At 46.5% G+C, this 27,577-nt stretch overlaps 1 protein-coding gene across 1 annotated transcript; it reads right to left on the reverse strand.

The window, feature by feature from the left end:
- Window positions 1-19,307: 19,307 nt before the first annotated feature.
- On the reverse strand, window positions 19,308-21,914 carry LOC125506455 (CASP-like protein 5B3). Its single transcript, XM_048671266.1, has 3 exons — window positions 21,516-21,914; window positions 20,209-20,341; window positions 19,308-19,869 (listed from the first exon to the last, which is right to left on the reverse strand). The coding sequence occupies exons 1-3, from the start codon at window positions 21,644-21,646 to the stop codon at window positions 19,666-19,668; spliced, it is 468 nt and encodes a 155-aa protein (XP_048527223.1). The 5' UTR covers window positions 21,647-21,914; the 3' UTR covers window positions 19,308-19,665.
- Between the last annotated feature and the right edge of the window lie 5,663 nt (window positions 21,915-27,577).

Raw genomic sequence — 27,577 nt, forward strand, 5'->3', positions numbered from 1 at the left:
AGCGGGATCTGGATACCCATGTTGGCTCCCACATGTTCCACGATGATCTCATCGGATGAACCACGATGTCAAGGACTTAATCAATCCCGTATACAATTCCCTTTGTCTAGCGGTACGATACTTGCCCGAGATTCCATCGTCGGTATCCCGATACCTTGTTCAATCTCGTTACCGGCAAGTCTCTTTACTCGTTCCGTAACACATCATCCCGTGATCAACTCCTTGATCACATTGTGCACATTATGATGATGTCCTACCGAGTGGGCCCAGAGATACCTCTTCGTTTACACGGAGTGACAAATCCCAGTCTCGATTCGTGCCAACCCAACAGACTCTTTCGGAGATACCTGTAGTGTACCTTTATAGCCACCCAGTTACGTTGTGACGTTTGGCACACCCAAAGCACTCCTACGGTATCCGGGAGTTGCACAATCTCATGGTCTAAGGAAATGATACTTGACATTAGAAAAGCTTTAGCATACGAACTACCTGATCTTGTGCTAGGCTTAGGATTGGGTCTTGTCCATCACATCATTCTCCTAATGATGTGATCCCGTTATCAATGACATCCAATGTCCATGGTTAGGAAACCGTAACCATCTATTGATCAACGAGCTAGTCAACTAGAGGCTTACTAGGGACATGGTGTTGTCTATGTATCCACACATGTATCTGAGTTTCCTATCAATACAATTCTAGCATGGATAATAAACGATTATCATGAACAAGGAAATATAATAATAATCAATTTATTATTGCCTCTAGGGCATATTTCCAACAGTCTCCCACTTGCACTAGAGTCAATAATCCAGTTCACATCGCTATGTGATTAACACTCAAGGTCACATCCGCATGTGACTAACACCCAAAGAGTTTAGTAGAGTCAATAATCTAGTTCACATTACCATGTGATTAACACTCGATGAGTTCTGGGTTTGAACATGTTATGCTTGTGAGAGATGTTATAGTCAACGGGTCTGAATCTTTCAGATCCGTATGTACTTCGCAAATCTCTATGTCATCTTGTAGATGCAGCTACTACGCTATATTTGGAGCTATTCCAAATAACTATTCTACTATACGAATCCAGTCTACTACTCAGAATAATCTGGATTAGTGTCAAAGTTTGCATCGGCGTAACCCTTTACGACGAACTCTTTTACCACCTCCATAATCGAGAAAATTCCTTAGTCCACTAGTTACTAAGGATAACTTTGACCGCTGTCCTGTGATCCATTCTTGGATCACTCTTGTACCCCTTGACTAACTCATGGCAAGGCACACTTCAGGTGCGGTACACAGCATAGCATACTGTAGAGAGCCTATGATAAAAGCATAGGGGACGACCTTCGTCCTTCCTCTTTCTTCTGCCGTGGTCGAGCTTTAAGTCTTAACTTCATACCTTACAACTTAGGCAAGAACTCCTTCTTTGACTGATCCATCTTGAACACCTTCAAGATCATGTCAAGGTATGTGCTCATTTGAAAGTACCATTAAGCGTTTTGATCTATCCTTATAGATCTTGATGCTCAATGTTCAAGTAGCTTAATCCAGGATTTCCATTGAAAAACACTTTCCAAATAACCCAATATGCTTTCCAGAAATTCTACGTCATTTCTGATCAACAATATGTCAACAACATATATTTATCAGAAATTCTATAGTGCTCCCACTCACTTCTTTGGAAATACAAGTTTCTCATAAACTTTGTATACACCCAAAATCTTTGATCATCTCATCAAAGCATACATTCCAACTCCGAGATGCTTACTCCAGTCCTCAGAAGGATTGCTGGAGCTTTGCATACTTATTAGCATCTTTCAGGATTGACAAAACCTTCCGGTTGTATCACATACAACCTTTCCTCAAAGAATCGTCGAGGAAACAATGTTTTGACATCCTATCTGCAAGATTTCACAAATAATGCAGTAATTGCTAATATAATTCCAACAGACTCTTAGCATCGCTACGAGTGAGAAAGTCTCACCGCAGTCAACTCCTTGAACTTGTCGGGAAACTTTTTAACGACAAGTCGAGCTTTCTTAATGGTGACATTTACCACCATTGTCCGTCTTCCTTTTAAAATCCATCTGCACTCAACAGCCTTACGACCATCGAGCTGTTCTGCCAAAGTCTACACTTTGTTTTCATACATGGATCCTCTCTCGGATTTTATGGCCTCGAGCCATTTATCGGAATCCAGGCCCACCATCGCTTCTCCATAGCTCGTAGGTTCATTGTTGTCTAGCAACATGACTTCCAAGACAGGATCACGTACCACTCTGAAGTAGTACGCATCCTTGTCATCCCACGAGGTTTGGTAGTGACTTGATCTGAAGTTTCATGATCACTATCATAAGCTTCCACTTCAATTGGTGTAGGTGCCACAGGAACAACTTCCTGTGCCCTTCCACACACTAGCTGAAGAGACGGTTCAATAACCTCATCAAGTCTCCACCATCCTCCCACTCAATTCTTTCGATTGAAACTTTTCCTCGAGGAAGGACCTGATTCTAGAAACAATCCCTTATTGCTTTCGAATCTGAGATAGGAGGTATACCCAACTGTTTTGGGTGTCCTATGAAGATGCATTTATCCGCTTTGGGTTCGAGCTTATCAGCCTGAAACTTTTCCGCATAAGCGTCGCAGCCCCAAACTTTTAAGAAATGACAACTTAGGTTTCTCTAAACCATAGTTCATACGGTGTCATCTCATCGGAATTACGTGGTGCCCTATTTAAAGTGAATGTGGTTGTCTCTAATGCCTAACCCATAAACTATCGTGGTAATTCGATAAGAGACATCATGGTATGCATCATATCCAATAGGGTGCAGTTATGATGTTCGGACACACCATCACATTATGGTGTTCCAGGCTGTATTAGTTGTGAAACAATTTCCACAATGTCTTAATTCTGTGACAAACTCGTAATTCGGATATTCATCTCTATGATCATATCATAGATATTTTATCCTCTTGTCACGATGATCTTTCAACTTCACCCTGAAATTACTTGAACCTTTCAATAATTCAGACTCGTGATTCATCAAGTAAATATACTCAACATCTACTCAAATCATCTGTGAAGTAAGAACATAACGATATCCACTACATGCCTCAGCACTCATTGGACTGAACACATCAAAATGTATTACTTCCAACAAGTTGCTTTCTAGTTCCATTTTACTGAAAACGAGACTTTCAGACATCTTGCCCATGTGGTATGATTTGCATGTCTCAAGTGATTCAAAATCAAGTGAGTCCAAATGGTCCATTTGCATGGAGTTTCTTCATGCATATACACCAATAGACATGGTTCGCATGTCTCAAACCTTTCAAAAATGAGTGAGCCCAAAGATCCATCAACATGGAGCTTCTTCATGCGTTTTATACCGATATGACTTAAGTGGCAGTGCCACAAGTAGGTGGAACTATCATTACTATCTTTTGGCATGAATATGTGTATCACTACGATCGAGATTCAATAAACCATTCATTTCAGGTGTAAGACCATTTGAAGGTATTATTCAAATAAACAGAGTAACCATTATTCTCTTTAAATGAATAACCGTATTGCGATAGACATAATCCAATCATGTCTATGCTCAACGCAAACACCAATCTCGATGGTAGAGGGAGCGTGCGATGCTTGATCATATCAACATTGGAAACACTTCCAACACATATCGTCAGCTCACCTTTAGCTAGTCTCCGTTTATTCCATAGCTTTTACTTCGAGTTACTAACACTTAGCAACCGAACCGGTATCTAATACCCTGGTGCTACTAGGAGTACTAGTAAAGTACACATCAACACAATGTATATCCAATATACTTCTATCGACCTTGCCAGCCTTCTCATCTACCAAGTATCTAGGGTAATTCTGCTCCAGTGGCTGTTCCCCTTATTACAGAAGCACTTAGTCTCAGGTTTGGGTTCAACCTTGGGTTTCTTCACTAGAGCAGCAGCTGAATTGCCGTTTCCTGAAGTATCCCTTCTTGCCCTTGCCCTTCTTGAAACTAGTGGTTTCACCAACCATCAACAATTGATGCTCCTTCTAGATTTCTACTTTTGTGGTGTCAAACATCGCGAATATCTCAAGGATCATCATATATGTCCCTGATATATCATAGTTCATCACAAAGCTCTAGCAACTTGGTGGTAATGACTTCGGAGAAACATCACTATCTCATCTAGAAGATCAACTCCCACTCGATTCAAATGATTGTTGTACTCAGACAATCTGAGCACAAGCTCAACAATTGAGCTTTTCTCCCTTAGTTTGCAGGCTAAGAAAATCGTCGGAGGTCTTATACCTCTTGACATGGGCACGAGCCTGAAATCCCAATTTCAGCCCTTGAAACATCTCATATGTTTCGCGACGTTTCAAAACGTCCATATCTAAACAGTAGAACTAAAGCGTGAGCTACGACATAATTTGCAAAATCCTTTTGACTATGTTCAGGATAATTAAGTTCATCTTATGAACTCCCACTTAGATAGACATCCCTCCAGTCATCTAAGTGATTACATGATCCGAGTCGACTAGGCCGTGTCCGATCATCACGTGAGACGGACTAGTCAACATTGGTGAACATCTTCATGTTGATCATATCTACCATACAACTCATGCTCGACCTTTCGGTCTTCTGTGTTCCGAGGCCATGTCTGTACACATGCTAGGATCGTCAAGTCAACCTAAGTGTTTCGCGTGTGTAAATCTGTCTTACACCCGTTGTATGTGAACGTTAGAATCTAACACCCGATCATCACGTGGTGCTTCGAAACAACGAACTGTCGCAACGGTGCACAGTTAGGGGGAACACTTTCTTGAAATTTTAATGAGGGGTCATCTTATTTACTACCATCGTTCTAAGTAAACAAGATGCAAAAACATGATAAACATCACATGCAATCAAATAGTAGTGACATGATATGGCCAATATCATATAGCTCCTTTGATCTCCATCTTGGGGCTCCATGATCATCTTGTCACCGGCATGACACCATGATCTCCATCATCATGATCTCCATCATCGTGTCTCCATGAAGTTGTCACGTCATATATTACTTCTACTACTACAGCTAACGGTTCGCAATAAAGTAAAGTAATTACATGACGTTTATGTTGACACGCAGGTCATAAATAAATTAAGACAACTCCTATGGCTCCTGCCGGTTGTCATACTCATCGACATGCAAGTCATGATTCCTATTACAAGAACATGATCAATCTCATACATCACATATATCATTCATCACATCCTTTTGGCCATATCACATCACATAGCATACCCTGCAAAAACAAGTTAGACGTCCTCTAATTGTTGTTTGCATGTTTTACGTGGCTGCTATGGGTTTCTAGCAAGAACGTTACTTACCTACACAAAAACCACAACGTGATATGCCAATTGCTATTTACCCTTCATAAGGACCCTTTTCATCGAATCCGATCTGACTAAAGTGGGAGAGACAGACACCCGCCAGCCACCTAATGCAACTAGTGCATGTCAGTCGGTGGAACCGGTCTCACGTAAGCATACGTGTAAGGTTGGTCCGGGCCGTTCATCCCACGATGCCGCCGAATCAAGATAAGACTAGTAACGGCAAGCATATTGAACAAAATCAACGCCCACAACTACTTTGTGTTCTACTCGTGCATAGAAACTACACATAGACCTAGCTCATGATGCCACTGTTGGGGAACGTAGCAATAATTCAAAATTTTCCTACGTGTCACCAAGATCAATCTATGGAGTCATCTAGCAACGAGGGAGGAGTGGATCTACATACCCTTGTAGATTGCGCGCGGAAGCGTTCAAGAGAACGGGGTTGATGGAGTCGTACTCGTCGTGATCCAAATCACCGATGATCCTAGCGCCGAACGGACGGCACCTCCACGTTCAACACACGTACGGAGCAGTGACGTCTCCTCCTTCTTGATCCAGCAAGGGGGGAGGAGAGGTTGATGGAGATCCAACAACACGACGGCATGGTGGTGGAAGTAGCGGGATTCCAACAGGGCTTCGCCAAGCGCTGCGGGAGGAGGGAGATGTGTCATGGGAGGGAGAGGGAGGCGCCAGGGCTTAGGTATATTTTCCCTCCCTTCCCCCCACTATATATAGGGCCAAGGGAGAGGGGGAGGGCGCAGCCTTGCCCCTTCCTCCAAGGAAGGGTGCGGCCAAGGGGGGAAGGAGTCCATCCTCCCCAAGGCACCTCGGAGGTGCCTTCCCCCTTTAGGACTCTCCCCTCCTCTTGTCCCTTTGAAGCATGGGCCTCTAGGGGCTGGTGCCCTTGGCCCATGTAGGCCAAGGCGCACCCCCTACAGCCCATGTGGTCCCCCGGGGCAGGTGGCCCCACCCGGTGGACCCCCGGGACCCTTCCGGTGGTCCCGGTACAATACCGGTGACCCCGAAACTTGTCCCGGTGGCCGAAATAGCACTTCCTATATATAATTCTTTACCTCCGGACCATTCCGGAACTCCTCGTGACGTCCGGGATCTCATCCGGGACTCCGAACAACTTTCGAGTTACCGCATACTAATATCTCTATAACCCTAGCGTCACCGAACCTTAAGTGTGTAGACCTTACGGGTTCGGGAGACATGCAGACATGACCGAGATGACTCTCCGGTCAATAACCAACAGCGGGATCTGGATACCCATGTTGGCTCCCACATGTTCCACGATGATCTCATCGGATGAACCACGATGTCAAGGACTTAATCAATCCCGTATACAATTCCCTTTGTCTAGCGGTACGATACTTGCCCGAGATTCCATCGTCGGTATCCCGATACCTTGTTCAATCTCGTTACCTGCAAGTCTCTTTACTCGTTTCGTAACACATCATCCCGTGATCAACTCCTTGATCACATTGTGCACATTATGATGATGTCCTACCGAGTGGGCCCGGAGATACCTCTTCGTTTACACGGAGTGACAAATCCCAGTCTCGATTCGTGCCAACCCAACAGACTCTTTCGGAGATACCTGTAGTGTACCTTTATAGCCACCCAGTTACGTTGTGATGTTTGGCACACCCAAAGCACTCCTACGGTATCTGGGAGTTGCACAATCTCATGGTCTAAGGAAATGATACTTGACATTAGAAAAGCTTTAGCATACGAACTACCTGATCTTGTGCTAGGCTTAGGATTGGGTCTTGTCCATCACATCATTCTCCTAATGATGTGATCCCGTTATCAATGACATCCAATGTCCATGGTTAGGAAACCATAACCATCTATTGATCAACGAGCTAGTCAACTAGAGGCTTACTAGGGACATGGTGTTGTCTATGTATCCACACATGTATCTGAGTTTCCTATCAATACAATTCTAGCATGGATAATAAACGATTATCATGAACAAGGAAATATAATAATAATCAATTTATTATTGCCTCTAGGGCATATTTCCAACAGCGCCCCCCCAAGCCCAATCAGAATTGGGAAGGGGGCCGGCCCCCCCTTTCCTTCCTCCCTCCTTCCTCTTCCTTCCCTCTCCTACTCCTAATAGGAAAAAGGGGAGTCCTACTCCCGGTGGGAGTTGGAATCCCCCCTTGGGCGCGCCACCCTCCTTGGCCCCCCTCCTCCACTCCTTTATATATGGGGGCAGGGGGGCACCCCAGAGACACACAATTGATCATTGATCTCTTAGCCGTGTGCGGTGACCCCTCCACCATAATCCTCGATAATATTGTAGCAGTGCTTAGGCAAAGCCCTGCGATGGTAGAACATCAAGATCGTCACCACGCCGTCGTGCTGACGGAACTCATCCCCGACACTTTGCTGGATCGGAGTCTGGAGATCGTCATCGAGCTGAACCTGTGCAATAACTCGGAGGTGCCGTAGTTTCCGTGCTTGATCGGTCGGGCCGTGAAGACGTACGACTACATCAACCGCGTTGTTATAACGCTTCCGCTTCCGGTCTACGAGGGTACGTAGACAACACTCTCCCTCTTGTTGCCGTGCATCACCATGATCTTGCGTGTGCATAGGAGATTTTTTGAAATTACTATGTTCCCCAACAGTGGTATCAGAGCCAGGTTTTATGTGTTGATATTATATGCACGAGTAGAACACAAGTGAGTTGTGGGCAATATAAATCATACTGCTTACCAGCATGTCGTACTTTGGTTCGGCGGTATTGTTGGATGAAGCGGCCCGGACTGACATTACGCGTACGCTTACGCGAGACTGGTTCTACCGACGTGCTTTGCACACAGGTGGCAGGCGGGTGTCAGTTTCTCCAACTTTAGTTGAACTGAGTGTGGCTACGCCCGGTCCTTGCGAAGGTTAAAACAGCACCAACTTGACAAACTATCGTTGTGGTTTTTGATGCGTAGGTAGGATTGGTTCTTGCTAAGCCCGTAGCAGCCACGTAAAACTTGCAACAAACAAAGTAGAGGACGTCTAACTTGTTTTTGCAGGGCATGCTGTGATGTGGTATGGTCAAGGCATGATGCTAAATTTTATTGTATGACATGATCATGTTTTGTAACCAAGTTATCGGCAACTGGCAGGAGCCATATGGTTCTCACTTTATTGTATGCAATGCAATCGCCCTGTAATGCTTTACTTTATCACTAAGCGGTAGCGATAGTCGTAGAAGCATAAGATTGGCGAGACGACAACGATGCTACGATGGAGATCAAGGTGTCGCGCCGGTGACGATGGTGATCATGACGATGCTTCGGAGATGGAGATCACAAGCACAAGATGATGATGGCCATATCATATCACTTATATTGATTGCATGTGATGTTTATCTTTTATGCATCTTATCTTGCTTTGATTGACGGTAGCATTATAAGATGATCTCTCACTAAATTTCAAGATAAAAGTGTTCTCCCTGAGTATGATCGGGTGTGATAAGCTCTACATCCATCTACAATGGGTGCAAGCCAGTTTTGCACACACAGAATACACAGGTTAAACTTGACGAGCCTAGCATATGCAGATATGGCCTCGGAACACTGAGACCGAAAGGTCGAGCGTGAATCATATAGTAGATATGATCAACATAGTGATGTTCACCATTGAAAACTACTCCATTTCACGTGATGATCGGTTATGGTTTAGTTGATCTGGATCACGTGATCACTTAGAAGATTAGAGGGATGTCTTTCTAAGTGGGAGTTCTTAAGTAATATGATTAATTGAAGTTAAATTTATCATGAACTTAGTACCTGATAGTATCTTGCTTGTTTATGTTTGATTGTAGATCGATGGCCCGTGATGTTGTTCCGTTGAATTTTAATGCGTTCCTTGAGAAAGCAAAGTTGAAAGATGATGGTAGGTTAATATTTCAAGCAAATGCCCGGATTGAGAGATATGAAGTCTCTAATAAGTTCTATAACTGCAAGATGGAGGAGAACAGTTCTGTCAGTGAGCATATACTCAAAATGTCTGGGTATAATAATCACTTGATTCAATTGGGAGTTAATCTTCCAGATGATTGCATCATTGACAGAATTCTCCAATCACTGCCACCAAGCTACAAGAGCTTCGTGATGAACTATAATATGCAAGGGATGAATAAGACTATTCCCGAGCTCTTCGCAATGCTGAAAGCTGCGGAGGTAGAAATCAAGAAGGAGCATCAAGTGTTGATGGTCAATAAGACCACTAGTTTCAAGAAAAAGGGCAGAGGAAAGAAGGGGAACTTTAAAAAGAACAGCAAGCAAGTTGCTACTCAAGAGAAGAAACCCAAACCTGGACCTAAGCCTGAAACTGAGTGCTTCTACTGCAAGCAGACTGGTCACTGGAAGCGGAACTGCCCCAAGTATTTGGCGGATAAGAAGGATGGCAAGGTGAACAAAGGTATATGTGATATACATGTTATTGATGTGTACCTTACTAATGCTCGCAGTAGCACCTGGGTATTTGATACTAGTTCTGTTGCTAACATTTGCAACTCGAAACAGGGACTACGGATTAAGCGAAGATTGGCTAAGGACGAGGTGACGATGCGCGTGGGAAATGGTTGCAAAGTCGATGTGATCGCGGTCGGCACGCTACCTCTACATCTACCTTCGGGATTAGTATTAGACCTGAATAATTGTTATTTGGTGCCAGCGTTAAGCATGAACATTATATCTGGATCTTGTTTGATGCGAGACGGTTATTCATTTAAATCCGAGAATAATGGTTGTTCTATTTTTATGAGTAATATCTTTTATGGTCATGCACCCTTATAGAGTGGTCTATTCTTATTAAATCTCGATAGTAGTGACACACATATTCATAATGTTGAAGCCAAAAGATGCAGAGTTGATAATGATAGTGCAACTTATTTGTGGCACTGCCGTTTGGGTCATATCGGTGTAAAGCGCATGAAGAAACTCCATACTGATGGACTTTTGGAACCACTTGATTATGAATCACTTGGTACTTGCGAACCGTGCCTTATGGGTAAGATGAAAAAACACCGTTCTCCGGTACTATGGAGAGAGCAACAGATTTGTTGGAAATCATACATACAGATGTATGTGGTCCGATGAATGTTGAGGCTCGTGGCGGATATCGTTATTTTCTCACCTTCACAGATGACTTAAGCAGATATGGGTATATCTACTTAATGAAACATAAGTCTGAACATTTGAAAAGTTCAAAGAATTTCAGAGTGAAGTTGAAAATCATCGTAACAAGAAAATAAAATTCCTACGATCTGATCGTGGAGGAGAATATTTGAGTTACGAGTTTGGTGTACATTTGAAACAATGCGGAATAGTTTCGCAACTCACGCCACCCGGAACACCACACGTAATGGTGTGTCCGAACGTCGTAATCGTACTTTACTAGATATGGTGCGATCTATGATGTCTCTTACTGATTTACCGCTATCGTTTTGGGGAATGCTCTAGAGACAGCCGCATTCACGTTAAATAGGGCACCATCAAAATCCGTTGAGACGACGCCTTATGAACTGTGGTTTGGCAAGAAACCAAAGTTGTCGTTTCTGAAAGTTTGGGGCTGCGATGCTTATGTGAAAAAGCTTCAACCTGATAAGCTCGAACCAAATCGGAGAAATGTGTCTTCATAGGATATCCAAAGGAAACTATTGGATACACCTTCTATCACAGATCCGAAGGCAAGACTTTTGTTGCTAAATTCGGAAACTTTCTAGAGAAGGAGTTTCTCTCGAAAGAAGTGAGTGGGAGGAAAGTAGAACTTGACGAGGTAACTGTACCTGCTCCCTTATTGGAAAGTAGTACATCACAGAAACCAGTTTCTGTGACACCTACACCAATTAGTGAGGAAGCTAATGATGATGATCATGAAACTTCAGAACAAGATACTACTGAACCTCGTAGATCAACCAGAGTAAGATCCGCACCAGAGTGGTACGGTAATCCTGTTCTGGAAGTCATGCTACTAGATCATGATGAACCTACGAACTATGAAGAAGCGATGGTGAGCCCAGATTCCGCAAAATGGCTTGAAGCCATGAAATCTAAGATGGGATCCATGTATGAGAACAAAGTATGGACTTTGGTTGACTTGCCCAATGATCGGCAAGCAATTGAGAATAAATGAATCTTCAAGAAGAAGGCTGATGCTGACGATACTATTACTGTCTACAAAGCTCAACTTGTCGCAAAAGGTTTTTGACAAGTTCAAGGGATTGACTACGATGAGACCTTCTCACCCGTAGCGATGCTTAAGTCTGTCCGAATCATGTTAGCAATTGCCGCATTTTATAATTATGAAATTTGGCAGATGGATGTCAAAACTGCATTCCTGAATGGATTTCTGGAAGAAGAGTTGTATATGATACAACTGGAAGGTTTTGTCGATCCAAAGGGAGCTAACAAAGTATGCAAGCTCCAACGATCCATTTATGGACTGGTGCAAGCTTCTCGGAGTTGGAATAAACGCTTTGATAGTGTGATCAAAGCATTTGGTTTTGTACAGACTTTTGGAGAAGCCTGTATTTACAAGAAAGTGAGTGGGAGCTCTGTAGCATTTCTAATATTATATGTAGATGACATATTACTAATCGGAAATGATATAGAATTTCTGAATAGCATAAAGGGATACTTGAATAAGAGTTTTTCAATGAAAGACCTCGGTGAAGCTGCTTACATATTGGGCATTAAGATCTATAAGATAGATCAAGACGCTTAATTGGACTTTCACAAAGCACATACCTTGACAAAATTTTGAAGAAGTTTAAAATGGATCAAGCAAAGAAAGGATTCTTGCCTGTGTTACAAGGTGTGAAATTGAGTAAGACTCAATGCCCGACCAATTGAGATGATAGAGAGAAAATGAAAGATGTTCCCTATGCTTCAGCCATAGGCTCTATCATGTATGCAATGCTGTGTACCAGACCTGATGTGTGTCTTGCTATAAGTCTAGCAGGGAGGTACCAAAGTAATCCAGGAGTGGATCACTGGACAGCGGTCAAGAACATCCTGAAATACCTGAAAAGGACTAAGGATACGTTTCTCATATATGGAGGTGACAAAGAGCTCATAGTAAATGGTTACGTTGATGCAAGCTTTGACACTGATCCGGAGATTCTAAATCGCAAACCGGATACGTGTTTACATTAAACGGTGGAGCTGTCAGTTAGTGCAGTTCTAAACAAAGCGTTGTGGTGGGATCTACATGTGAAGCGGAGTACATAGCTGCTTCGGAAGCAGCAAACGAAGGAGTCTGGATCAAGGAGTTCATATCCGATCTAGGTGTCATACCTAGTGCATCGGGTCCAATGAAAATCTTTTGTGACAATACTGATGCAATTGCCCTGGCAAAGGAATCCAGATTTCACAAGAGAACCAAGCACATCAAGAGACGCTTCAATTCCATCCGGGATCTAGTCCAGGTGGGAGACATAGAGATTTGCAAGAGACATACGGATCTGAATGTTGCAGACCCGTTGACTAAGTCTCTTCCACGAGCAAAACATGATCAGCACCAAAGCTCCATGGGTGTTAGAATCATTACTGTGTAATCTAGATTATTGACTCTAGTGCAAGTGGGAGACTGAAGGAAATATGCCCTAGAGGCAATAATAATGTTATTATTTTATTTCCTTATATCATGATAAATGTTTATTATTCATGCTATAATTGTATTATCCGGGAACATAATACTTGTGTGAATACATAGACAAACCAAACGTCACTAGTATGCCTCTACTTGACTAGCTCATTAATCAAAGATGGTTATGTTTCCTAACCATAGACATGTGTTGTCATTTGATTAACGGGATCACATTATTAGGAGAATGATGTGATTGACATGACCCATTCCATTAGCTTAGCACCCGATCGTTTAGTATGTTGCTATTGCTTTCTTCATAACTTATACATGTTCCTATGACTATGAGATTATGCAACTCCCGTCTGCCGGAGGAACACTTTGTGTGCTACCAAACGTCACAACGTAACTGGGTGATTATAAAGGAGCTCTACAGGTGTCTCCAAAGGTAAATGTTGGGTTGTCATTTGATTAACGGGATCACATTATTAGGAGAATGATGTGATTGACATGACCCATTCCATTAGCTTAGCACCCGATCGTTTAGTATGTTGCTATTGCTTTCTTCATAACTTATACATGTTCCTATGACTATGAGATTATGCAACTCCCGTCTGCCGGAGGAACACTTTGTGTGCTACCAAACGTCACAACGTAACTGGGTGATTATAAAGGAGCTCTACAGGTGTCTCCAAAGGTAAATGTTGGGTTGGCGTATTTCGAGATTAGGATTTGTCACTCTGATTGTCGGAGAGGTATCTCTGGGCCCTCTCGGTAATGCACATCACATAAGCCTTGCAAGCATTGCAACTAATGAGTTAGTTGCGAGATGATGTATTACAAAACGAGTAAAGAGACTTGCCGGTAACGAGATTGAACTAGGTATTGAGATACCGACGATCGAATCTCGGGCAAGTAACATACCGATGACAAAGGGAACAACGTATGTTGTTAAGACATAAAGATTGATATATTGGAAGGCTATATTCGGACACCGGAAGTGTTCCGGGTGATTTCGGAGAAAACCAGAGTACCGGAGGGTTACCGGAACCCCCCGGGAGAAGTAATGGGCCATATGGGCCTTAGTGGAGAAAGAGAAGGGCAGCCTGGGTGGGCCGCGCGCCTCCTCCCCCTGGTCCGAATTGGACTAGGAGAGGGGGGGGGGGCGGCGCCCCCCTTTCCTTCTCCTTCCCCACTTCCTTCCCCCTCCTAGTAGGAGTCCTACTCCTACTAGGAGGAGGACTCCTCCTTGGCGCGCCTATAGGGCAGGCCGGCCTCCTCCCCTTGCTCCTTTATATACGGGGGCAAGGGGCACCCCTAGACACACAAGTTGATCCACGTGATCGTTTTCTTAGCCGTGTGCGGTGCCCCCTTCCACCATAATCCTCGATAATATTGTGGCGGTGCTTAGGCGAAGCCCTGCGATGGTAGAACATCAAGATCGTTACCACGCCGTCGTGCTGACGGAACTCTTCCCCGACACTTTGCTGGATCGGAGTCCGGGGATCGTCATCGAGTTGAACGTGTGCTAAAACTCGGAGGTGCCGTAGTTTCGGTGCTTGATCGGTCGGGCCGTGAAGACGTACGACTACATCAACCGCGTTGTGCTAACGCTTCCGCTGTTGGTCTACAAGGGTACGTAGATCACACTCTCCCCTCTCGTTGCTGTGCATCACCATGATCTTGCGTGTGCGTAGGAATTTTTTTGAAATTACTACGTTCCCCAACACGAGGCACGTGAGGCCCCCCATCGATCCCTTTCGGCCGTGGACAACTGGCACTTCTGCGCCAAGCGGTCACGACAATTCATGAAGGGTTGGGGTGCAAACGTTGGCCGCGACATCCGGGAGCGTAAAAAAGCTCTCCTTCAGGAAATCCAGGCTCTAGACCTTCGGGCTGTGACTCTGCTGGCCTCTCGGCTGATGAATGGATGCTTAGATATGACTTGGAAGACCAGCTCACGGTCATCTACTCAGACGAGGAGGCATACTGGCGTCTGAGAGGTACTCAGAATTGGGTCCTTAAAGGGGACGCCAATACCGCCTACTTCCAGGCCATTGCGAACGGCCGCCGTCGCCGGAACTCCATCCCCCTTTTGTGGGATGGGGAACACCTCCTCTAGAGTCCCGAGGACATCCGGGCCCATGTAGATGGCTTTTACAGAGACCTATTCTCTGCTTCCCCTCGGGGAGGTCTTGCCCTGGCGCAAGACATTTGGCCGACCGACAGGTGCGTTTCGCCTGCGGACAACGAGGCCCTCACGGCTTCATTTTCCGAGGCGGAAGTCTGGGCGGCTATTAAGGGCATGAACCCATCCTCGGCGTCGGGCCCCGATGGTCTCCCTGTGAAGTTCTTCCAGACCTTCTGGGAGGTGATCAAACCGGAGGTAATGGCACTCTTTGACGAGTTCTTCGTCGGGTCCATCGACCTCACCCGACTCAACTTTGGGGTAATCACCCTCATCCCCAAAGTAGCGGGGGCATCGGAGATCCGCCAATTCCGTCCAATTACGGTGATTAACGTCATCTTTCGCATCCTCGCAAAGGGGTACGCCATTAGGGCGGCCCCTTTTGCCGACCGGATCACTCACCCAATCAGTCAGCCTTCATCCAGGGCCGTTATATCCTTGACGGAGTCCTGGTGTTTCATGAAGCACTCCATGAGGTTCACTCCAAACACCTCAAGGTTGTCTTCCTGAAACTTGACTTCCACAAGGCATATGACACGGTGAGTTGGGCTTTCCTTCGGGAATGTCTTCTTCGAAAGGGCTTCGATGATCGGTGGGTGACTAGGGTGATGCAGATGGTTTCCTTAGGCCGGACTGCGATGAACATTAATGGGGAAATCGGCCCCTTATTCCCCACCTTTTGTGGGGTGCGACAGGGCGACCCTTTCTCCCCGTTCCTGTTCAACATGGTGGTTGACGCCTTGGCCACCATCTTGGATAAGGCCAAGGCGGCTGGCCACATTAAGGGGATAGTCCCGCATTTGGTTGGGGAGCACGGGATCTCCCTTCTCCAGTATGCGGATGACACCATCATCATGGTGGAAGGCTCGGAGAGTGATATCTCAAACCTCAAGTTCCTTCTGCTGTGCTTCCAACAGATGTCCGGCCTCAAGATCAACTTCGACAAGAGCGAGGTGATGGTCTTAGGATACTCCCAAGACGAACGCCAGAGTATAGCGGATCGGCTTAACTGCCAGCTTGGGAGCTTTCCCACGACCTATCTGGGGATACCCATTAGTGATTCTAGGCTCACAGTGGCTGACCTGCGCCCCACGGTGGGGAAGCTTCAACACCGGATCGAGCCTTGGCAAGGCCGGTGGCTATCCAAAGTTGCCCATATGGTGCTAATCAACTCATCCCTCGCTAGCCTGCTCTTGTTCATCATGAGCTTCTATAGCCTTCCGGAGACGCTTCATCACGAGATCGCCACTGTTCAGGGCCGTTTCTTTTGGGCCGGTGAGGGAGACAAGCAGAAGTACCACATGGTTAGGTGGTCTGAAATCTGCAAGCCTCACGACCAGGGTGGCCTCGGGATCATGTCTTCCAAGCGCATGAACATCGCCCTCCTGACTCGGTGGCTTTGGCGGATTGCCAACGGTGATGGTGGCCTGTGGCTTCGCATCATTCAGCAGAAATACCTCGGAGGCCAGCCTCTTGCATTCTGCCAGCGATCTAGGGGGTCCCAGTTCTAGCAATCCGTCATCTAGCTCCTCCCTGTCCTCCGAATCGGGACCTCGATTGAGGTCGGATCAGGCACCGCGACCTTGTTCTGGTTCGATAGATGGTCTGGCGACCTTCCCCTTGCGGCCCGCTTTCCAGGCCTATTCAACATTGCGGTGGCCCCTCACATATCGGTCGCGGCAGCCCTTATTGGCTTAGGGCAGCCCGCGTTCCGGCGGCCCTTTGGTCTGGCTGAAACGGCCGATTGGGAGGAGATGCTTGACTGCATTGCATTGCACGCACCTGATCTTACCTCAGAGGATGATACTTCCAGATGGCGTCTAGAGCCGTCTGGACAATTCTCCACCAAGTCCCTGTACCAGGCCATTGCCCCTTCGCCTGGCCATGAAGCACTCACCCTCATCTGGGAGATTCGCCTTCCCCTGAAAATTAGGATTTTCCTGTGGCAATGGATCCGCGGCCGCCTCCCGTCTGGCGTCGAGGTCCTGAAGTGTAATGGTCCGGGTGATGGACGTTGCCCGCTCTGTGGGACGGAAGATGATTCAAATCATATATTCTTCACCTGCGTGTTCGCGCAGTTCTTATGGAGCTGTTTCCGCGAGTTAGTGGGTGGTAGCTGGGATCACAACAACTTCCCCACCCTCTTCGCCGAACTCTAGGCAATTCCACCCGCGGTGCGCCGCATTAGGTGGTTGACCATTGGGGTACTAGCCTGGACGCTGTGGACTGTTAGGAATAAGGTTGTGATTCAGCGCATCCCTCTTCGTCGTGCTACTGACGCTTTGTTCAAATGGTCTGGTTACTTGCAGCTTTGGCGGCCGCTTAGCCGCCCCAGGGAGAGAGACGCCATCACCTCCATCATCACCTAGCTTTGCGTGATGGCTCTCCGCATGGCTCCTCCGCTTCCCCCCCCCCCCCCCCCCCCCCCCCCCGAGCCAGACTAGATTGTCGTCTACTCCGCCATCGCCATTATTTTGTTGTCTAGCTTTGTGCTTTGCTGGGCTTGTTGTGCTGTGCCCACAGCGGAACTTGGGTCTTTTTGTCTGTGTGTTGATCGTTGTGTTGGACCGTGCCAGCGATGGCCTTGGGTGCGTGTGTGTGGTGTGTTCGTGAGACTTTGTTAACTTTGTGATTGGTGGTTTGCTTTATTTATAAAGCGGGGCGAAAGCCTTTTTCGGTAACTTGATACGGATATTGAATACTTGTTCCAACTTGGATTTCAGAGCATTGCTGCTTCAGTACATGCCCAATGGTAGCTTGGAGGCACACCTGCACACTAAAAATAAGGAGCCACTAGGGTTCATCAAGAGATTATACATTATGCTTGGCGTGTCTGAGCGATGGAATACCTGCACCACCATCACTGTGAAGTTGTTCTACACTGTGACCTGAAGCCTAGCAATGTGCTCTTCGATGAGGACATGACAGTGCATGTTGCCGACTTTGGCATTGCAAAGTTACTTCTAGGCGATGAAAACTCCATGGTCTCAGTGAGTATGCGAAGGACAGTTGGTTACATGGCCCCAGGTATGTGTACTTATCGTGCTTTAGCAAATTATTTGGCAAGACATTTGCTATTACTTTCGTTAGTTAACACTTCTCATGAAAATTTTGAGCAGAGCTTGCATTCATGGGTAAGGCATCACGGAAGAGCTCATAAGTCTCCATTGCCTGATGAATGACTTATTCTATGGTTGCTGAGTGGAAAACAAATGGTTATGTTTGTCTTAAGATTAAGATACTTGGCCAAAAATATTGTTGCTCGATGATGGATAATGGTTTTGCCATACCTGTTTATTTTATTCATGTGCTCAGTTAACAGTTATAACATATTTACTCTTTCTATGGACTTAATTGAGCAGATTTGATTTTCATGATGGGAAATATCACGACAGTTTTTCATTTCTCCGAGCATTTTCTTATGAAGATACCGTTTTTCTTTAGGATCCAATCTCCCAGCTTTTGCTGACGCTATGTGTCTGGATGTGTTCTGTTTCTGAAACAATGAGCTTCCTCTTTATGTTAAAGAAACCACCATTTTTCCGACATGACAGCAGAACAAAATAAAGTGATTACAGACTAAGGATGCAAAGAACTGCCGCCATGAATGCCACACAGGGCTAGAGCAACAAATCATGCAGGTAGACACAGCAAAAGGAAAAAAAAACAGAGGTTTAAACCACTACATCAGATAGTAACTGCAGAGTCATACACTTTTGTCTTGGAGATCCCAAGATGTGCAAGCCGGCCGAAGTGGATGCCTTTCCAGGTGAAGATTCGTGAAGATTGAAGAAGATCAGCTTGCTTCTGAGGTGATTCTATGTATCGTCGTGGCCCGACGGTTGTTTCTGGATGTGTGGGCGCATCTTTTTTGTCCACGGGAATGAATTTTTGCCTGACCGACATTAATATTTTGCACTTGGCACATTTTCTACGTAGCGGAAATATGTGCCGTAAGATGACACAGCGGTCGAGCCAAGGTTCGGCTCACGCATAATACTTTTCTTGAGAATCTCAAGAAAATCCTGAATCATGAACTTCGATATGAATGCATTGCCGCTGTCTTGTTATGTGTGGCTTGCTGTTAGCCTATCCAGGTTGAAACAACAGAGCAGAGCAAGGACTAAACTGAAATTCCTTCTGAAAATGTGTTTAACACATTTTGTTGTAGTTGAGGAGATATAAAATCCATGGCGCAGTCCCGTCACAAGTCACAGGATCAGTAACCAGAGCAATTTTCCAGGTACAGTCGATCGCGACTTATCCCCATATATTACTCTTCCTATTAATGCATGGTCCCGCATCATCTAAATAGTAACTGTTCCACCTCACCTGAACTACATATAAGCTATCAAACAGACAATCTATGTACTAACAAGTGACGAATGTTGCGTGCCCGAGCACATTGCAACTGATTTACCCTCCTGACCGACAGTTAGCACAATGTGATGGTGCTTATGAGCGCGCATGTGAGAGAGATGACTAGAAGAACGAAACCAGCAGCCAGAACCCGGAGAAAGAAGACGCAGCTTGCAACAACCATGTAAAGAACGCCAGGGTGACCGAAAGCGTGAACTGAATGCAGTCCAGCCGCGAGTATTCCGCGCAGAAGTTCATATCCTTCATGAAGAAAATCGTCACGCTGGCAGAGGCACAGAATCCCGAGAACATGAGAATCGCCAGGACCTGCAATGCGTTCACAATTGATGTGATCACTGACATACCGCTGGTCAACCAAAAGGTAATGCAAAGCATAACAGTTGTTAAAATGTCTTGCTCAAATGGACAATTTTTTGGCAAAGTTTGATCGAGCACCTGTGATAAAGAGTCTCTTTAAGGCTGTCTTATATTCTCATAAAGGAAGGCAAAACGAAAAACATCTGGGTGCGGTTTTCCTGAATTTCATTTTTCGTAAGAACTAATTGGCATTGATAAAAAAACTGGGTTCAGTTGTTTCAGTGCATGCCTTCAGATAATTCAGGCATAGCTGCATGGACAATAGAAGTGATAAAGTGCATGACTTACCCAATCAATGATAACAAAGAACAATAGAAAATCCGGGGCATGAAGATCCCTGTTATTCCTCAGAGAAAATATATCCTGACAAGCCAAGTACAAACTCCACAAAAGCTGCAGGATCAACACTAGATTCATGTAGCTGAAATAAAGAGAGACCATAATATACTCGTTAGTTGATATCAACAAAACAAACTTAACCTCCTGCCCAAGCAATTGTGGGAGTAATCAAGACATTTAAGACTTTATGCAGTTCATAATCACAATGATATGAACTTGATATGAAAAAGATACATCATTGGCGCACACCGGCACACTCGTACAACAGTCAAGACATGTCACATGCTGACACAGAACCTAACTTGCACAATCCTCATAAATTCTTTTACCATGGGAGTAGGTATTGAATGAAACACGAGGCTTCGTTGTGAGTTTTGGATGATACAGACTGGTCCCTGACTAGATCGTGCCAAGTGAATGTTAACTCGGAAAGATTCTAGGGACAGGTCAATTGGTAGGATAGCCTAACCTGCATATTTCCTAACTTGTGTAAGTTCTCAACAAGTGCACATGCCTAGAAGTTGGGCTGTGTGACATATAATCTTTGGGAATATTCAACTTGAATATTGGACGGCAACAAGAGATTTGACACTGACAATCAGGATTCACTGGAAAACTAAAATGCTGCAGCGCACATATTAGACAAGTACTGTATCTAGTCATTCACAGAAAACATTAGTAGAGGATACTCTTGTTAGGGAAAAGAATACTTAAGTTCATGTAAACTCTCCAGACTATCGACGACTGAATATAAATATGTACAATGTCGAGTTTCTAGTGCTGCAAACAGGTATGAAATTTGTAATGGAACGAACTCTACTACTACATAAACACTCTTCGAACTTGAATTAGGAAATCACCTAATGAAGTGTCATTTCGTTTGTACCGGTGAGGCCATATATTTAGTACTTAGAACTTGAACTAGGAAATCACCTAATCACCTAATGAAGTGGGTGGCCGACTGGATAAATACGTTTACCAAAACGAGGCCTCCTACTTGTGTATACATGATGGACTGATTAGCAGATATAGTTAAGAAGTCAATCCATGTCATGACGCTAAAGGAAAATGTATAGTATTCGACGGGGATGCCATCTAGCCTTTTGTGTATGAAACTCCCCAAAATTACTCTTGAAAGAAAGAGAAGAACTCACGCAACTTAACCAAAACCTTGAAAGACCCAAAATGAATTTGCAAGAAAACACACAAAGGGGGAAGAAAGAACAGAGGAAGCATCTGCGGGAGAATGAAATTACAAGTAGGCGCTGTAGTTGGAGAAGCCGAAAGCGGAACACATGGCGAGGGAAGATGCGGCGGCGAAGAAGCACTGCGACAGACGCAGCGCCATGCCGCTCCATGTCCCTGGGCTCCCCACTATGCGCTTCATCGAACCCCTGCCTCTTCCTGGGCTCGGCTCTGCTCTGCTCTGCTCTGCGGAGAGGTGTGAGGTGAAGAAACCGATCGATGGAGAGGAGTCCTGGCTAGCCGGCCGGGCAGAATCTGTAGCTGTAGCACTTGCTAAGTGTCGCGTGGGATGGGAAAGGTGATGGCTATCAGCAGGAACCGGGCAGGATCTCTTACCTGCAACTGGCTTGTGTGAGATGAGATGGGAGAGGTGAACCTATGTTGAAGAAATATCGTGCTTTGCCGGTTTTGGCTACGGTGGAGTAGAGCCATGTGAGCCCTGCATCGATACATTAACCCAACGGCATTTCTAACGGAATCCCTATCCAGCGCTAAAGGAGTAAAAAATTGGTTTTACTCCTCTAACGCGCACCTAACAGATCCATAATCCGCCGTAAAAAAGTAAAATTTATACTCTGACTCTTATCCCTTCCTTAGTTTTACTCAACCACTCTGGCACGAAGTAAAAATCTCACACACCTCTCGCCTCCCCCTGCTACTCCTGCGCTCAGTTGTCGGGCCTTCCATGAGCTCCCCGCCATCGCCCCCTGCCCCAGTCGTGCTGTCAGCCTACGCCACCTCCGCGGCCGCACTGGTCGAGCTTTTCCCTAATAGTGTCGTCACGGGCAACCTTACCCCTTACTACTGCTACTTACTAGTAGCGTGGGTTTTTACCCCTCGCTATTCCTAAGTACGAGGTAGGTGAAGTCCTCATATCCTCGGCCGGATCCCTCCTCTCTCCCTCAGTCTCCCATCCCCCCTCCCCCACCACCCTTTCTTCATAGGATCTCCCATGGTGCTCCTGCCCAAGCACATCTCCTCCTCCATGGCGCCCAACGAGTCCGCCTCCTCGCGTCGCTGGCGTCCAGGAGCTCGCCCGTCTTCCCCCTCGCCTCCATGCCACCGTGACGGAGCACCTCGCCACCGGTGACCAGCACCGATGCGCCCTCCATCTCCTTCCTTTCTCCCTTATTTCTCTTTTCCCCTCTCTGTAACGCCCCGAGACCGATGTGCCAGGTGTCTTCCAGTTATTCGCTGACGTTGTCATGTCATTTGCTTGCGTGTTGCATCTTATCATGTCATCATGTGCATTGCATCATCATGTTTTAAAACTTGCATTCGTCCAGGTTCTCCGAGTTCTCTCCGTTGTCCGTTCTGAGCCCAACCACACTTGCACGCGCCCGCGGCATGTCCGAAATAATATTTTATAAGTGGCCGGAAAATATTCTCAGAATGGGATGAGAGTTGACGTGTGGTCTTATTATAGTGTAGATAGACCGCCTGTCAAGTTTCATCGCATTCGGAGATCGTTTGATGCCCCAACGGATAACTATAGCGGCAGTATAGCCGGTCTAACGTCGGACGTTTTCGGTCTCCGGAAACCGTACCGGGCTGCATCTCTCCCCTCTTCTCTCAGACCAACCCGCTCTTCACAATCCTCCAGACCCAACCTAACCTCTCTCGTCAGCCCGCGGCCCTCCTCGCGCGCGTCCGAAAGTTGTCCCGAACCCGACCCGGACTGTCGCCACCGTTGTGTTCGGATCATCCCCAAACATATACAAAACGTCTCCGTTTTCTTATTTGGACTCCCTAACTATTTTATTCGCGATCGTGCGATTATGATCGGAGGGACGGATTAGCCGCTACCCAAAAATCTAATTGCTATATATAGTCCAACCCCTAGACCAAACCCTAAAATTTAGGAGCTTTGTCCCATTGAGCCGCCGCCACTCATCCTGTCTCTTCCTCCTCGGGTTCCTCCCCGATTCAAAAGCCCCTCCTCGCTTTCACCACCACACCAACCAAAGCCCCCTGCTCCCTGCCTCCTCCTCGTCGCATTTGAGCCCGAGCGCGCCACCAATGACCCGCAGGCCGACCCCGTCGCCGCTCCTCCCCTGCTCTTTTCCTTCTCCTTCCCTGCCTCTACTCCATCCTCTCACCTCTCTCTCTCTCTCTCTCTCTCTCACAGGAACCGAATGCCGCCGCCGCCCTTGGAACTCCTCTGCCACGGACGCTGGGTCCCAAGGTCCCCGCGCCCATCCTCATGGTGCCCCGCAGCCTCTTCGTCGTTTCGAAGCTCCTCGCCATCGCCCGCGTAGGCGCCATGACCGCCACCCCGCTGCCTCCGCTTCGATCCGGCAGGAAACAGGACCCGAAGACCTCTCGTTCTTGGATCCGAACGGCACCGAGCTCCCGCGTTGACCCCTCCCCATCCTGCCACTCGCCGGAGTCCTCAGCGCCGGCGTGCCGTGCTGCCTTGTCCCGTTCCTGGCCGCCAAGTCCCATGCCGCCGCTGCTCGTCTTCCTGTCGAGAAGAGGAGGATAACGCCTCTGCTCTCTTCATTGACCCTCTGCAGCGGCCTCGTCCAGCCCCGATCCGCCAGCGCCTCGCCTCAATCTGGAGAGGCCCAGCTCCATCCCCCGTCGGGCCGCTCCTGCTGGCCTGCTTCCCCGGCCCAAGGCCCGCTAGGAGCAGCTCCCTCAGCCCCTCCTCTCTGTTCAGCCCAGCAGTGCACTAGATTCGGCCCAGTGTATTTTTTTTTCAGATCAGCGATTTATCTTTTTATCCAGAGCCGTCCAGTTTTACAGAAAAGCCCTTGTTGATCATGCATTTAATAATTCCACAACCGTGCATCGGATTGAAATGTTTTATATATGAAAGTTGCTTAAAATTTTGTCTAGTTTAATAATATGCCACTTTCATCCATGTTTAAAATGCTTAAAATGCTGTTTGGTTAATTTTGCTCCTATGCCATGTTAAAATGCTTTAATTCATAACTTAATAACCGTAGCTCGGTTTTTAATAAACTTTATATGTAATGGGGTGGAAAAATGCCTAGTTTAACATGGTGGCCTCAATTTGCATGTTTAATAACTCTAAAATTGTGTTTAGGGCAGAATAGTACCAAATCCATAAATACACACATGAGGATTTTCCGGACTTGTTGTTTGTTGTTCCGGCCTCATTTAAACTTGCCTAGATAGGTAGTTTTCTTTTGCCTCACCCCTTGACATGTTAAGAACATTTAATTTGGTTGGGTACATAACCGGGAGTGAACTAAATAATTGATGTGGTGTTCCGTCAATATGCAACTCGTTGTATATTGAGCTCCACTTAATTTGTAGTGTTGTTTGTTGCACTTTGCCATGCCATGCATATTTAAACCGGACATGCATCATACTTGTTTGCGCATTATGCCATGCTTATGTGATGGTTGTTTACTATGTTGTTTGCTTCTTTCCGGTGTTTCCTCTTCGGGTTAGTTCCGATAACGTCACGTTTGTGAGGATCCGTTCGACTTCATCCGTTTGTCTTCTTCATGGACTCGTTCTTCTTCCTTGCGGGATCGCAGGCAAGATGACCATACCCTCGAAATCACTTCTATCTTTGCTTGCTAGATGCTTGCTCTTTTGCTATGCCTATGCTGCGATACCTACCACTTGCTTATCATGCCTCCCATATTGCTAAGCCAAACCTCTAACCCACCTTGTCCTAGCAAAACGTTGTTTGGCTATGTTACTGTTGGGGAACATAGTAATTTCAAAAAAATTCCTACGCACACGCAAGATCATGGTGATGAACATCAACGGGAGGGGAGAGTGTTTTCTACGTACCCTCGTAGACCAGAAGCGGAAGCATTATAACAACGCGGTTGATGTAGTCATACATCTTCACGGCCCGACTGATCAGGCACCGAAACTACGGCACCTCTGAGTTATTGCACACGTTCAGCTCGATGACGATCCCTGGACTCCGATCTAGCAAAGTGTCGGGGATGAGTTCCGTCAGCACAACGGCATGGTGACGATCTTGATGTTCTACCGTCGCAGGGCTTCGCCTCAGCACCGCTACAATATTATCGAGGATTATGGTGGAGGGGGGCACCTCACACGGCTAAGAGATCAATGATCAATTGTTGTGTCTCTGGGGTGCCTCCTGCCCCCGTATATAAAGGAGTGGAGGAGGGAGCCAGCCAAGGAGGATGGCGCACCCAAGGGGGGGGGGAGTCCAACTCCCACCGGGAGTAGGACTCCCCTTTTTCCTATTAGGAGTAGGAGAGGGATGGAAGAGGAAGGAGGGAGGAAGGAAAGGGGGGGGGGGCGACCCCCTTCCCAATTCGGATTGGGCTTGGGGGGGGTGCCCCCTCCCTTGCTCCTTTCCCCTCCTTTCCACTAAGGCCCAATAAGGCCCATATACCTACCGGGGGGTTCCGATAACCTCCCGGTGATCCGGTATTGTCCCAATCTCACTCGAAACCTTTCCCGTGTCCAAATATAGTCGTCCAATATATCGATCTTTATGTCTCGACCATTTCGAGACTCCTCGTCAAGTCCGTGATCACATCCAGGACTCCGAACAACCTTCGGTACATCAAAATATATAAACTCATAATGAAACTGTCATCGTAACGTTAAGCGTGCGGACCCTACGGGTTCGAGAACAATGTAGACATGACCGAGACACGTCTCCGGTCAATAACCAATAGCGGAACCTGGATGCTCATATTGGCTCCTACATATTCTACGAAGATCTTTATCGGTCAGACCGCATAAAAACTGTTGGAAATATGCCCTAGAGGGAATAATAAATTAGTTATTATTATTATATTTCATTGTTCATGATAATCGTTTATTATCCATGCTAGACATGTATTGATAGGAAACTCAGATACATGTGTGGATACATAGACAACACCATGTCCCTAGTAAGCCTCTAGTTGACTAGCTCGTTGATCAATAGATGGTTACGGTTTCCTGACCATGGACATTGGATGTCGTTGATAACGGGATCACATCATTAGGAGAATGATATGATGGACAAGACCCAATCCTAAGCCTAGCACAAAGATCGTGTAGTTCGAATGCTAAAGCTTTTCTAATTTCAAGTGTCATTTCCTTAGACCATGAGATTGTGCAACTCCCGGATACCGTAGGAGTGCTTTGGGTGTGCCAAACGTCACAACGTAACTGGGTGGCTATAAAGGTACACTACAGGTATCTCCGAAAGTGTCTGTTGGGTTGGCACGAATCGATACTGGGATATGTCACTCCGTGTAAACGGAGAGGTGTCTCTGGGCCCACTCGGTAGGACATCATCATAATGTGCACAATGTGATCAATGAGTTGATCAAGGGATGATGTGTTACGGAACGAGTAAAGAGACTTGCCGGTAACGAGATTGAACAAGGTATCGGGATACCGACAATCGAATCTCGGGCAAGTATCGTACCGATAGACAAAGGGAATTGTATATGGGATTGATTGAATCCTTGACATCGTGGTTCATCCGATGAGATCATCGTGGAACATGTGGGAGCCAACATGGGTATCCAGATTCCGCTGTTGGTTATTGGCCGGAGAGTTGTCTCGGTCATGTCTGCATGGTTCCCGAACCCGTAGGGTCTACACACTTAAGGTTCGATGACGCTAGGGTTATAGGGAAAGTATGTACGCAGTTACCGAATGTTGTTTGGAGTCCCGGATGAGATTCCGGATGTCACGAGGAGTTCCGGAATGGTCCGGAGGTAAAGATTGATATATAGGAAGTATGGTTTTGGCCACCGGAAGTGTTCCGGGCATCACCGATAGTGTACCGGGACCACCAGAGGGGTCTGGGGGTCCACCGGGAGGGGCCACCAGCCCCGGAGGCTTGCGTGGGCCATAAGTGGGAAGGGACCAGCCCCTATGTGGGCTGGGGCTCCTCCCACCAAGGCCCAAGGCGTCCTCAAGAGGAGAGGGGGCAAACCCTAGGCGCAGATGGGCCCTAAGGCCCACCCTAGGTGCGCCCCCCTCTCTCTCCCCCTTGGCCGCCTCCCAGATGGGATCTGGGGGCTGCCTCCATCCCTAGGGAGGGAACCCTAGGTGGGGGCGCAGCCCCTCCCCTCCCCCTATATATACGTGAGGTATGGGGCTG

This window comes from Triticum urartu, chromosome 5, assembly GCF_003073215.2.
Source record: "Triticum urartu cultivar G1812 chromosome 5, Tu2.1, whole genome shotgun sequence".
Taxonomy (NCBI): Eukaryota; Viridiplantae; Streptophyta; class Magnoliopsida; order Poales; family Poaceae; genus Triticum; species Triticum urartu.